General features: G+C 34.0%; 1 protein-coding gene across 7 annotated transcripts in view; it reads right to left on the bottom strand.

The window, feature by feature from the left end:
- Nucleotides 1-15203, bottom strand: part of PCCA (propionyl-CoA carboxylase subunit alpha) — a 462094-nt gene that overhangs the window by 208835 nt on the left and 238056 nt on the right. For all 7 annotated transcript variants that reach the window (XM_049099422.1, XM_025440953.2, XM_049099423.1 and 4 more), the window contains 2 exons: nt 4563-4706; nt 2796-2870 (listed from right to left, as the gene is read on the bottom strand). In XM_049099422.1, the coding sequence (XP_048955379.1) occupies nt 2796-2870; nt 4563-4706 (219 nt within the window). The remainder of the gene's footprint in view (nt 1-2795; nt 2871-4562; nt 4707-15203) is intronic.

The following is a 15203-nucleotide window of genomic DNA, read 5'->3' as shown; positions in this document are numbered from 1 at the left end:
ATGGCTTTCTATTTTCTGGAAACATACTTCAGTCCTATGAAATTCAGTGTTTATAAAAACTAGAAAAGAATTAATGGGACAGCTGTGAAAGCAATAAAACCATAATCTACCCTCTCCTCACATTTAAAGAGCTCCCAAATGGCAGCTGGCAACCAACTTACATAACAGAAAAGAGCCTTCTGAACTTGCATTTTCTTAATTTTAGTAAAAAAGTTAAAGAGCTTATTTTACCACCATGTATTATTATTTAAAACCAGATCACACTTGCTAAAGCTATGTTTCAAATTGAGACTGGTACAAATTCTAACATGTTTGACTTTAAATATATCTTATTTGCTACATAAACTGCTACAAGGCTAGTGTGGAACTCTGATGTCTAACTCACTGGTCAAATAGCATAGACAATAAAGATTATTTATTACATTCTTCTATAGTTTATAATTCAAAATTTTAGTTACCTTGAACACCACCATCCTAAAATTTAAGTTGCCTAGGGTTCTTAAATATAACTATGTCATCTACTAAAATTATGGTCATAGAAGGTATGTCATTTTAATTTAAAAATACATAGGATAAAATCAGGATGTATTATACATAATCAACATACATCTCTAATCAAATACATTTCATTAGTAAATCAACATTTCCAATTTAAAACTGTAACAAAGCATGAAGACTATGACTTATAATTTCCTGCTTATGTAGCTCATTTCAAATACTCATTGGCTTTTTTTAAACAATGAATTAAAAGTCAAAATAAGTCGCCACTTCTTTATGGAAACAAAGGCTACATAAAAGAATACATTTTAGCTTTTGCACAAAACGCTTTAAGAATAAAGTCAAATGGAAATGTAACCAAATTTCTGAGAACAAAATTGCAGTCTGAAAATAACAAATTGATAAAATGTGGTAATCAAAGATTTTAAAAAATCTTCATCTATACCATATAAGTAAATTTTAGGCTTAAGGAAGCATGTGAGAAGTACAGCCTGTAAATTAACCCTCAAGTATGTATCTTGTGACCAAAAACAGTAATAGCCAAAAAGAGTTTCCCAAGTTAAAACTGACTGATCTAGTTAAAGAGGCAAGGAGGAAAAACCACCACCACCATTACCACCCAGGCACCTGTGTATGAGGATATCAAGCCATTGCTCAGAAACCTCTGGCATAATTTAAATGTCTTTCTTCTTTATCAACAGTGGACCGTGTGAAACTATCAGCCATCTCCCACCCTTCATGCTCTATTCGCCTCTCCCCCTCAGTCCAACTCCCAGCCCGCCATGTCTACCTGACAAGTGACAGCCCAATCTGATTAAATGCTTCCAAGGGAGGGGACTCGTGGGCCTCCATGACAGGCCAAAAGTGATCACCATGGAGATACATAATTACAGCTGTCAACGCATCTACTGTCCTGCTGACATCAATTTGATTGCTCCCAGCAATAATGATAGACAAAGCTTGGTGTGCACTCTCCCGCACCCAATCACTTTATCTATTCCTTGGTCCATTTAGCTGACATGCAACATTCACACAAGCAAATAACAGCAGTAAGCAGAACATTTAAGGCATTTTAATTGTTTTTTCTTTCTGTGGATGGCTCACAACCACAAATGTTATTACATAAAACTCCTGCTGCAGCATTAATTGAAGAAAGATTTGGTGGGACAAAGACTGTAGGGGGTATAGTTTGTCCATTATCACTTGTACTTTCAACAGGTCTCACGTTTGAAAATTGCAAATTGCAAAAACTTGCGAGGGCAAAATATTTGACATCCTGTTAGCTATTACAACATGGTGAAAACTTCTAACAACTAGAGTAATCATTATGAATTCTTATTTAATACTTTTTTGTTTGATTAAAAAAATGTTTAGATATGTCCCTATGACACTTGTTTTCTCATCTGCTATTTAACGTCACATAATGCCTGTTAAATCTTTACAATCTTTTTTCTGCCTTCAGGCTTTGAACACAGCATGCGGTATCCCAGCCTAGAAAGGGTCAAGTCTCTTCAGAATGCATATGGGCAAAAACAATTTAAAAAGTGAAATAAATCATATATCCAATAACATCTTCAAATTTAGAATTCTTCCTATAATCTTTCATCATCTTCATGCCAGTAATCAAACTGAATAATCATATTCACAGATGGTACAGCCTTGTCATCCACTAGTTAACATAATGTCATATATATATGCACTTATTACCTTGATTAAGAAAAAGGGTATGTCCTTGTTCTTTTGTGCAGTAAAAACTATTTAAAGAACAGCTATTAAATACAGAAGAACTATGAACTAAGTGGACAGTGATCACTTTTCTTTAACTGGTGGAAATATGTACTTCTTAAAGTCCACGACACTTGATAGAATGAGGCACTTTGTTTTCCTTAATCCGTTTCAATTAAGGGGCTGACTTTGCACTTGAATTTTTAACATCTGACTATACAGGGACTCTGGGTTAGATTTACTGAAAAGATTTAAGTGTAATACAGTAAAATCATTTCCCATTCTTAGAATTCTGTGATCTTTTTCATTAGAATTTTCAAAAGAATTGGGAACATTGTAAACTATTATTTATTTACAAGTCAGATGTCTCTGGACTCCCCCTATTGAGTAAATTCTGACTTTCCTACATATCACAAAGTACAAAATATTAAACAAAACCAAAAACCTGTCATTCCCCAGGAATTTAGCTTGTCCTTCAATTTACACCCTTTAGTGTTGATATGCATAACATAAAAGTATGACATAAATCAAGGTTTTAACCCCTCACTTGGTATTACAGCTTAATGACTTACACCAGGTAGATGTATCGGTTCTTGGTACTGAGACAATCTCCCAATGGATGGTAAACCAAAAGACTTGTAGGGGTCCTGGAAGTTCAAAGGAAAGGAAGCACAGTCTTTGAAATATAAATCAGCAAACTAAGGTCAAATATTTATACAATGAAGAAGCATTTATAGATCTATTTTCAACATACAATATTTACCAAATCACATATTTCAGAAATTATTGTTGTATACTCACTCTAGACTACTTAGAAAAGTATTTAAAAATCAAACAGAACTGTAAGCAGAATTTAGCCTGACCTTAGTCATACTTTATTGAAATTGGTAAAATTCCAACATTTTATAAATCTTCTTAGAATGCCTTGAACAAAAATAAAATAACCTAGGCGCTACATCAAAACATCCTCAAGTTCTGAACAACTGTAGTGCACTAAAGATATTTTTCTTACTCTCAAAAAACAGTACACATATGGTAAAATTGGAGAATTGTGGCTCTTCAAATAAAGACCTGAAAGAAACTTTATGTGCTATTAGATATGTGCTCTATTTGTAAATATCTTAGATCATCAGAATAAATACTAAATAAGTTCAGTGTCATAACAATACCACTTAAAATATAATAAAAAGCAAAATTAACCAAGCCAAGTATATTCTTAAGATCCTTAAAACATTTCAAAACAACTTCCAGTATTCTTAAACAGGTATTTTTAATTTACTTTTTGTTTCGACAAACTTAAAATGTCAAAAGTAAAAGATAGTATAAATGTTTCCTTGAATTGTTTATTTTTTTGAATTGTTTTAGTCATTCAAAAAAAGCATTTTCAGATGTTAACTGCTTTATTATCTGATTAATATAGTTATAAAATAGTATAAAAGTAACAGACTGATACTTTAGGAGTAAAATCCATGATTAAAATTATGAATGAAAGCTTTGCAATTTAAATTTTAATTCCTACTTTCATATAAGCCTAAGAGATAAAATTATTAGAAAATAAACTAGCAAAAAATTTAAGTATCAAATTAACAACTCATGTGTACTCAGGATAGGCTCTAAAAAAAAAAAGCACAAAACAAACAAAAACACAGAAATAAATGCTTCTGTTTATTTCAAATATGATTTGAAAACAAGCAAACAAAACGAAAACCATGGTCCATTCAAGCATATTGAATATTTAACAAAAGCAGGAAAAATTAACGAATGCTTTGTTTCCCCTTAAACTGACTGGTAGCTATTTTTCCCATCCAAAAAAAAAAAACAAAAAACAAAAAAACAAAAACAAAAAAACATGGAACTTAATTTAACTCAATCTTTTAACACTAACTTGAATTACATCAAAATTGTCTAATTTGGGATCCCTGGGTGGCGCAGCAGTTTGGAGCCTGCCTTTGGCCCAGGGTGCGATCCTGGAGACCCGGGATCGAATCCCACGTCGGGCTCCCAGTGCATGGAGCCTGCTTCTCCCTCTGCCTGAGTCTCTGCCTCTCTCTCTCTCTCTCTCTCTCTCTCTCTCTCTCTCTTTCTCTCTCTCTCTGTGTGTGTGTGTGACTGTCATAAATAAATAAAAAAAATTAAAAAAAAAAAAAGAGAGAGGAGAGAGAGGCACTTAATCTTTGAAAAAAAAATGTCCAATTTTTGTTCATGTTGAATTCTGTATTACATAAGCATACACTCGACACTGGTTATGAAATCCTAACTTTACCTTCTGTTTAGCTCTACCTGGTCCCATGACTTGGGGACACAATCACCATCCTTCCTCTCAACATCATTCATTTTACCTCAGCATAAACCCGACATTCAACTGCCCAGCCATTGATGGGAATATCAGCTTGTCTGTGCCTGAGAGGGTAACCCTTGGCAACACGGATCATTTCTTGGACTAGGTCCAGGCCGGTAATACATTCTGTGACAGGATGCTCAACCTGCAAGACCAATATGTGCCAATCAATAGGTGTAGGAAAAGGTAAATAAACAGAAATAAGCAAGAACAAGTTCAATAACTTCTGAGTAAAATGAGGTCAATTATATTTAACATTAAATCACTTTTAACTAAGAAACTAAGAGAATAAAATTAAACACAATCTCATACAAGGTACGATTTTTTTTAAATACCTAAAAAGTATTTGTAAACTACCTATATTACTTGTCTGTTTTAATTAGATGTCATCAAGCAATGTTTAACACTTTCAATTTAGAAACAACTTCTCATCTGAAAATTACATATTTAGCTGCAATCCTCCGTATGGCTGATAATCAACCTATTCTGCTACACTTAGCATGGCATCCACAGAGGCAGCTTATGATTTTCCAAAGCACTAGGCTAGCCTAGTCTCACCCACTCTCATGCTTTCACTAACCTGTCCTGACAAGCAACCAGATTAGCGTACTCTTACATCAATGCAGTGTAGCAGAAAGGAGCAGATGGATCCTGCAGGTTGTTTTCCCTTCAGACTTACATGAGGAGTGCTTACCATGCACAATAGCAAACCTGAGCCAGTGAAATCACTCTGCTCTCTCAGCAAATTGCTGATAACTACTTTGGATGATGCTGTCATGGGGATCCCTGGCCTTCCACACTCATACATGAGATACACATGTACAAAAACATGCACCAACATATAGGGATATTAACAGGGATACACATCATTATGAATTTGGTCACATACAATTTCCTAAACTTAACAAAGCTAAAATAAACCACTCATGGCACTGATAAAGAGCAGATGATCTTTCATCGAAATCCCTGAATAAGTTTTAGAAATGTAAATAGAAGTTTGGCCGCATCTGCTGCTTTAATGCCAATTTCTTTTCTCATAAAAATTAAGCATGTTCTAAATGCACTTCATAATAGTTCCTTTATCATGACATGTCTAATTTCGTACACTCTGACACGGGAAAAGGTCAACGAACAAACGAATTGTCTTCCAATCTTCAACTACACTAATTGAAGGACAGGACTTAAGTCATTATAATAATCTTGAAGCTTATCATAAGCAGACAATGCCATGGTCTTAAAAAAAAAAAAAGCTCTGTAAAAATAAACAGATGGCATCCATAATTAGCTCTCTGTGTGTTATGAGTTTGTTTACAGTTTCAACAACATTTTAAGACATTTTGACATAATTTTAATGACAAATCATCACTAAAATAAGCATCTACCCTTTGTAAAATAAATGTGACACTAAATAAAGATCTTACTAGATAGTTCAAAAAATAAATTTTTGAAAGCAAGCTATGGTTTTTTGAGAAACAAGATTCTATATGACAAATATAACAAGAAAGGAACAAGTGTAAAGCCCATCTCTTGTTAGAAACGAATTTCATTTGAGAAACCAACTTACCACTCTAGTCAAAGTGAGCCTACTGTGTGCCAAGGGCTTTAAATCAATACTATTCACATACCTTGTTAGATGAGAAAACAATTTTAAAAGTTAAGTGAATGATTTAACTTCCTCCTTCTATGTCTAGTCCCCAGGAAAGTAAACACTATATACTAGGCAAATAAATAAATGTTGTATGAATAAATAAGCAGCAAATCCAGAGCCACATCTATAGTAAATGGCAGAGGCAAGGTTGGAATTTGGGTCACTCCAGGGATGGTACGACCTTCCTATTCTCTTCATGGAAAAATGTATATAAAAACATGTAGTAAATTAGGGTGCCCGGCTGGCTCAGTCAGTGGAGCATGTGACTCTTGATCTTGGGGTCATGAGTTCAAGCCCCACATAAGGTATAGAGATTAGTTAAAAAAGTGTAGTAAAACATAAACAACTACATAATTATGAGCCGTTGTCTTCTATAAACCACAGTATTATGAAAGTTTAAAGATATGAATTCATAAAAAAAAAAAAAAGATATGAATTCATTTAGGCTCTGTTTTACCTTGGAAGTCTTCTCTGTAACTAAATGTGTAAGAAAAAAGTATATTCGACCCATACTGAATGGAATCCAAAAATGGACCCACTTTACTGCAACTTAGAATTATAAAACAGAAACAGCCCATTTTACTAAATTAGTAAGCTACTAGCATTTCAAACTAAAATAATTAAGTAAATAACTAGAATAATAACTAGCTGCCAAAGGCAAAATAATTACTTACAGAATTTAAAAATATATCCATTTAGGGTCCAAAAATTATTCAAGAAGTCTTTCTAAACACATTTTAATAGAATTCTGAAGTTATTCAATTTTTTGTGTGAAGCATTTCCTCTAGATTTTGTATTATATTACCAGGAATCTTGTAGGCGTAACATCTTTTCAATAACCATGTATAGCCCCATTTCTGAGAACTAGGAAACAGGTCCCCTTTGCAAGTCAAGCTCAATACTTAAGAGATCAAAACAGAGATACACAAAGAGACAAAACAGCTCCCAGGCCAAAGTATAATTCAACACACGTTTTAAAAATACCTTTAAAAGGAGAGGGGAAAAAAAAAAAAAAAAGGAAAAGAGAAGGGAAGGGAGGGAGGGAGGATCAATGGAAAGTGAAGGTAGCTACGTGGAATGAAAGGTTATACAAAGAAAGAGTCAGACTGGTATCTGGTAGGCTGACGAGTTCGTCTTGTTCCACGAGAAGGAAAATCTACACAAGTCTAATGCCAATAAATATATATTCTGAGGGCTGTTATATGAAAGGAAAACAAAACAAGGCTTCCGTGTCACTTCTATTTAGAAAACACTGACTTTAACTATATTAAACATGTTATTTTATGAAAGACTCCTCAGACTCACTCATCTGTGACCATGCTTTGGGATCCTCAGTAGGAGGCTATCGCATGGTGTTTATACTTAACCACATCTCCTTTTGCAGGATATCCTTATAGGTTCAGAATTCCATGGAACACACTTTTAGAAACAATGCCTTAAACATTCAAAATACAAAACTGAATTCCTTTATTGTGACTATCCTCATCAAACAAGTTTTTGAGAACCCATATTCATAAATAATTGGGTTTTTTTACCTCACTGAAATGGGTGCTAGAAGCATATGAATAAGGGATACACCAAATAGTATGATTCTGCATTTCAAGATCAGTATATTGACATTCTAATAGGTAAATCTTATGATTTAGTCAACAAAAGATCAAACTCCCACCCCACCCACCCACCCACCCCTCCAAAAAAAAGAAAAAAAAAACACACACACACACATGCCAAAAAGAAAACAAAAAAAGCCCAAAACCAGTCAGAATTTCTGAATTCTCAAAGACAAATTTCCAGTTGGGATCAGTGAGACAGTGTGCATTCAGCAGGGTCTATCAGTAGCTAATAAATCAGTCTGTACTGGCAATGCCTCTATCACTCCATGAATGTTTTGTTCAAACAGGTACAAACAACTATAATCATGAAATGTCATATTATGGAACATAATCACACACAATCATGCTACAGTGAGTATACACAGTTCTATATGCCTATATTAGACAGTGGCAAATATCCAACTTTTTATTAATCTCCTAGCTATTTTCATTTAGTTTTGTCTTCTTGATCACCACCAAGCTGTCACTAATGTCAGTGCCTAAACCTCTTGCCATTATTTTCAAATGTATTTGTTGCTTTAAGCGTATTTCCTAAAAAAATAAATAAATAACTGAGTTCATCAAATGCAACAGTAAGGTAAATTTGGTTTTGCTTTAACTTTGCGTTCTCAATGTATCAAACTTCAATACTTCAATACTGACGAACTTAGAAAAACAAATCTTCCTGGCATTGTGTCTGCCATTGCCACTGTAATTTGTAGCCTTACTCTTCATTAAATACAAACTTAAATACAAACTAGGAAGTATCTAAAACTAGTGGTCGAAAGTATAATGAGGTATTTCCAGTCTCAAAGTATCTTCCTATTAGATGCCTTATTGACAACAAAGGGAAAAGTAGTAACTCTATAGCAAAGAAATGCAAAAGACACCACCTTAACGATGCCAACCTCAGCAATAATGGGATAAGCAGACATCATGTTTCTCTTACATGGTACTCAGAGAAGGACAATACACCTTCTGTAGTATACTTGCCAATGTGCAGAGCCTCAATATAGCCATGAGAAAACGGACAAATGCAAAACAAGAGATGTTCTATAAAGTAAAGGGCTTGTGCTCATGAATAAAAGTAAAGGCCACAATTGACCAAAAAAAATAAGATTAAGGGACTGTTCTAGATGGAAAGAATGAGGTAAGACAAGTAAATGTAATGTAGATCCCAAACCAGAAAAGGTGTTTCTTTTACTATAAAAGATTAATGGAACAACTGGTGAAATCTGAATATGACCTCTAGACTGAATGATACATAACATATAAATGTTAACATCCTGATACTGCTAATGGTACTGTGATAATGTAAGAGTTTTCTTGTTTTTAGGAAATACTCCTTTAGGAGTAAAGGGACACCAGGCCTGCAATTTACTCTTAAATGTTTCAGGTAAAGAAGACAGATTTAGATACACAGATACCAAAAAAAAAAAAAAAGGATAATGCAAATGTAAATGTCAGAACATTTTTGTAACACTTTGTAATTTTTCTGTACATTTGAAATAATTTCACATAAAAGTTAATAGAAATTAAAGCAACATCACTAGAGTTTGTTTTTAAATAATAAAATATTATTAAAATAAAGATTTCTAATTTGATCAACATCTTCTCTATAATCAAAATTCACTGTGTTAAATAAAAATAATCAGCAGCAGATAGGTTGTTCAATAGGTTTTCTCTGACCTAAACTTTTACATATTATGTGTCTATTTACCAATAGTTCCTAAGATTTTAAGCACAAGTAACTAGATGACAGGCAAGTTTTCCTCCAGGTGAGTGAGATGCAGGCAAATTCTTATTATACACTTAAGTTATCTTCAAATGAAAGTTAACACTGAGGGAAGTTCCAAAGAAAAAAAGGCACAGAAAGTGTAGAAAGAATTCAGATGGAACAAGTGTGTTTAAACTTGGCCACTGACAGAAGGAGAGCAATGAGAAATATTTGAGATTCCTTAAATGGAGGAATATTTGGCTGTAACTGTCAGCTGGTGAATGGTGGCCCAGTTGCCTAATCAAAGCAGAAGCTGCCCCCAAAGGTAGAAAACCCAACAAACATTCTGTAACACCTAAATAACACTGAAACTTACAAAATCTTTCCATATGCATGAACTTGTTCCTCAATACTCCATTGCCATTTTATAAAGAAGGCATATGAGATACAAACAAGAGGTATATAGAGAGTGAAAATTAAGAAAATCTAATATTCAAATAATGTTATTTTAAATTCATATAATTCTAGGGAACATCTTAAATACATCGAGTCTAAATGACAAATATTACAAGGCTTGGTTTGTCAAAGCTATCTTTGATGAGCAGAACTTGTTCAATTCAACAAAGCAGTTTAGGTGTGATTACCTGTTGAATTATGAGGAAATTGAGTTTCATAATAGTTTTTGGCATAACAGGTCTAGATTCAGTTTGTTGTTATTCCAGCCTAAAAGGATAACTGATGCCATTATTTTTGGTTCTGCTCTTACGGTTCAAAGAGCTGCTTTGTCCAGAACAGAATCTAACATATATCTATTAAAATTCTGAAGCTCTACCTCCTGAGAATACAGGATTTCAAAATAAAGATCTAAAGTTATTAGATTTTGATCCACAGGACTCAAAGATAAAAAGCACGTTGGGAAATAGGCCCCAACACACAACTCCTGTAAACTCACCTTGAAAATAATGGCCATGTTCAAGCGTGGCAGTGAAAACTGAATAGATTCTATTATAGAGCTTCCCTGTTGACCACAACACAAATAACCAGATGAAGAAAGGACAAGGGAACTGTTACGGGCTGAACTGTGCCCTCTAATACATATGTTTAAGCCCTAACCCCTTAGTACCTCAGAATATGACTGTATTTGGAGATGGGGTCTTTAAAGAGGCAATTAAATTAAAATGAGGTCATTAGGATGGGCCCTAACCCAACATGACTAATGTCCTTAAAAGAAGAGATTAGGACACAGACAACACACAGCAGAGAAGACAGACCATGAGAAGACACAGGGAGACATAATGGCCATCTGCAGGCCAAAATGAGAGGCCTCCAGGAGAAACCAACTCTGCAAACATCTTCATTTTAGACTCGTTCTAGTCTCCAGAACTGTGAGAAAATAAATTTCTGTTGGTTAAGCCACTCTGTCTGTGGTATGCTGTTACGACAGCTATAGGAAACTAATACAGGAACAAATTTGTAAAATTAAAATCTAGGGAAGAGTCTAGAACTCAAAGATACCAAAATAGTTTATAACATGCTTTAAAACAAAAACCTAACTGAAAGTATCTGACAAGTTTACCTCTTCACGTCTGTGTAATAAAAAACTTCTTTCCTTTAAACTTTCTAATTAGACTCAATAAATATTAAGGGAAAGTATAATACACCCTACTTTATATTCTCAGTTTCTTAGGAGACTAATTTCAAATATTCCAGAACACCCCAGTTCTGGCTTACTTAAGCCATTTTGAGAATCTTAGCCTCTAGGACGTTAAAAATAATCAAAAAGGTCAACTTCTACCTAAATCTAAAAATGTCCCTTTTGGCAATAAGGTGGTTTTACAAATTAGACACAAATCCATTTCCCTGTAATTTTTCCTAATTCCACCAATTATTCTTTCAATCAGTATTTGAACTCCAAAAAAGACCAAACTCTTTTACTATGGATAATCCTGAATATTTTTAAAATCCAAAACTGCTCTGAAATTCGAACATGATATTTGTTCAGTTACAGTCAACTCTTAGAAACCAGAATTTAGGTTGCAATAATTCTTAATTTTTAAAAAAATGAAATAGTAAAAGGTAAGAGTTTCTTAAATCTTCCTGGAATATAAAGATGGTACAGGTACAGGATTATCTCATAGGAGATGGGGGGCATCTGGTCTCCATAGAATTTCAATAATTCTTAATACAATAATTCTTAATTTTTAATAATTTAATATTAATTTAATTAATTAATTAATTAATAATTTAATAATTTTAATAATTCTTTTAATTTTTAAAAAAATGAAATAGTAAAAGGTAAGAGTTTCTTAAATCTTCCTGGAATATAAAGATGGTACATGGTACAGGATTATCTCATAGGAGATGGGGGGCATCTGGTCTCCATAGAATTTCAACAATTCCACTGCACTTTTTCTGTCATCCCATTGCAAAAGCACATTCTTTCTTCACTGTAGCAATCATATATAAGCAACTGACTATGGTCTAACAACAGTGGGAAATTTAGCTCTCTGTTCTTAAGGATATGGCTGACCATGCTTCGGCATTAACTACCAGGCTATTTCTTTCTACTTAAAAGTGTTCCAACTCTTATAATCTTTGTAGACTACATAAAGGCTGTTTTTCCAAAGAATTAAAACCTAGTCATAACCTACATTTAGAAATTAATAATTATACACACAAACTTGGAAAGGTATATTCAGGGTCTTAACATTAATCTCAGTACGAGAGACTAAGCAGAAATAGCTTATGAATTTAACACTTCTCCCATCAGTTTCATTTTTAGGAGATTTCCATCTCCATTTTTCTCTAGACTCTTACACAAACACTCTTACGATAAAAAGTGGCTTTTAAAGTGGTTTATTGCAAGCATGTTTGTTCATTTATAACAATAATTTTGCAGTTAACCGACAGAAGAATAAAGTTACTAATTTGTAGCTCAGTTTGCCATCTGAAAAAAATTGACTACTGACAAGCTTCACTAACGACAACAGTACAGTTAACATGTTAACCAATATTTAACAAACATAGCATGTGGAATATTAATGGTGACATGCTTATAGTCAGGAAGAAGAATGAGTGCTTAGTCTAAACCAGGCACTTTTCTGAGCATTTTAAATGTATTAATAACTCAGTTAATGCTCACAATCCTATTAAAAATTACTCTTTATTGATAAAGACAATGAAGCATAGCGAAGTTTAAGAATTTCCATACAGTCATACAACTAGGAAGGCATAGAGCTAGGATTTACTTGCATTAAGTCAAAATAGTGGATGGTCGCAATTAACTAAAACAATGACTAGAAAACTTCTGTCTTAAAAAAATAAAATAAATAAAAAATAAAAAAGTTCTGTTTTAGTCAGCTCTAGTTGTTCTGAACCATTCTAGGGTCTAGAACTTCACTAAATTTCTCCCTAGAAAAGCATGTATCCAATTTCAGAGGGTCCACAGACTTGCCCGAAGCTCATTAATGCAATCCAGATAAACCTGGTTAAATATTTCTGCTCTGGGAAAATGGCAAAACTAGTATGGTTCACCACCTCTCCAATCCAAATCCCACAGTCTCTATCCCCCAGAGTCTGTGAGCACCACAGGATATTGCAAATAGTGACATCTGGGGAAAAGTGAGAGCCAATAGCAAGTAATGGGCTCTTGTCTCTCATGGGTTGGGGGAAACCCAGAGGCTAGCTTCAGGTATCTCCAGGGAGAGGTGTGAAAGAAGAGGTCAGGGAGACAGCTTGGCCTGCAGAGATCCATGCAGCCTGAAAACAAACTCACTAAAGGCTCAAAAGAGTCCCTGGTCACTTTCCTAAGAAGTTCAAGGAGTCAATAAATATTAGCTAGGTTCTACCCTTGAGATGAAGGCCGTGCAAGGAGATACATGCTCTTCCTGACTTCAGGAGTAGATACGGTTACATCTGCAACCACTTGAAGGTCTGCTGCCACTCTGAACATTACAACAAACAGCACTTAGTACTGATCTCAAAATCAACTACAGTAAAACCACGGCAGGTGGCTTATCCCCAGAGACAGGGCAAGCATTCAGAATAATGACTATAGACACGAAGAGAAACAGAGCAGTTGAGGAATGGGGTGGGGGAGACACAACACACAAAACATCCAAAAAGCAATAGGGCACCTGAAAACTTCAAGAGCAGCAATACATACACACATACCCCCACACAGAAGGAGACTTTCCAGGATAAAATAACATGATTTCCCAATTATGCAGATTTAGTACTTTAAGGAAAAGATGATCGCCATTAGAACTCAAATTAGTAGCCTGGAAGAGCAACATAAAGAATGAATAGCAAAAAACAGAACACAAATAAAAAATGAGAGTAATCATGAGGAAAAAGACTCAAGCTTCAGTGTATGCCCAATACACCTAGCCCACAATAAAAGGAGTTCCCAAAGGAGAAAATGAGTAGGTGAGAAAAGGAAACATTTAACAGAAGAAACTTTCTCTGGAATGAAGAAACAATTAAATCTGTACACTTCAAAGAACACACAGAGTAAAAGGCAGAATCTATGGACATAAATACATATCTAGGCATGTTCTGGTGGAGGAAAAAAAAAATCCCCAGTTCCAATGATCAAGAGGAAACTGGGCTACCTTTCAGACAGCAAGATTATATTACATATAATGGAAGACAAATCAGAATGACTTCAGACTTAATACCAGAAACCAGACAACAGCACAGGGTATTTACTATGGAAATCCAAGAATCCTAGACTCAAAATATCATTCCCCTTCAGGCTAAAGAAATGTATTTAGGATGTGGCATTTCTAAGCATAGCCTCCATATGTTCCAGCTGAGGAAACATCATGAAAAAATGCTCTAATGAAATTAATAAACTAGGGCAGAAATCTCAAAGAAGGGAAAGACAGAGAAGATAGAGAAATGAGAAAACTGTGTACACACAAACTAAAAGCAAGTCTGGAAACAGAAGAGTTCAACAGCAAGTGAAAACCAAATATAGCCTAGAAGCATAAGATTATTCATGTTGCCAAGTTGGGGCAATCAGCTATATTCTATTTACAAGTATTAATGGAGAAAATACCCAACTCAACAGGAAGATGAACATAAATAAAATCTTAAAAGAGAGGATTTCCAATCTACCAATGGGAAACAACAGGAATAATTAGCAATTTAATTCAAGCAACATATAAAAAGGGGGAAAACAAGGGGGAAAATGGGATACAAATAAAGATGAAATAAGATCAAGTATTTAAAATTAGAAGAACTAAATTTTCATACTCAAAGAGTGTCAGATTGGGTTTTTTAATTTAAACTTAAAAAAAAAAACAAGTGACAAGAAGGCTTCAAAATAAATCAAAAGGCAAATAAAAGAAAAAGAAGCAGATGCAACATAATATGAGTTGAGGTGGAATTTAAAATTAAAATCTTTTAACAAAATAAAGATATTATGTAATGACAAAAGGCACAGGATTCATGTAGAATAGTCAGAAACCTATATGGCAAATTATTTTATAAGTAAATATGCAAAATAAACATTTAAAATGCAAAGAAAACATAATGAATATGTGTACACTTAAATATTAATAAACAAAATTTAAAAAAATAAACAAAATCATATGTCTGAGATTTTTGTTAAAATACTCCAGCTAAAAATAGAAGTAAGGAAAAGAAGATATCCACAAAACAATACTTGGCAAAGTAAAC

Source organism: Canis lupus, chromosome 22 (genome assembly GCF_003254725.2).
Source record: "Canis lupus dingo isolate Sandy chromosome 22, ASM325472v2, whole genome shotgun sequence".
NCBI classification, from domain to species: Eukaryota; Metazoa; Chordata; class Mammalia; order Carnivora; family Canidae; genus Canis; species Canis lupus.
This window is presented reverse-complemented; position numbering and strand designations above follow the sequence as displayed.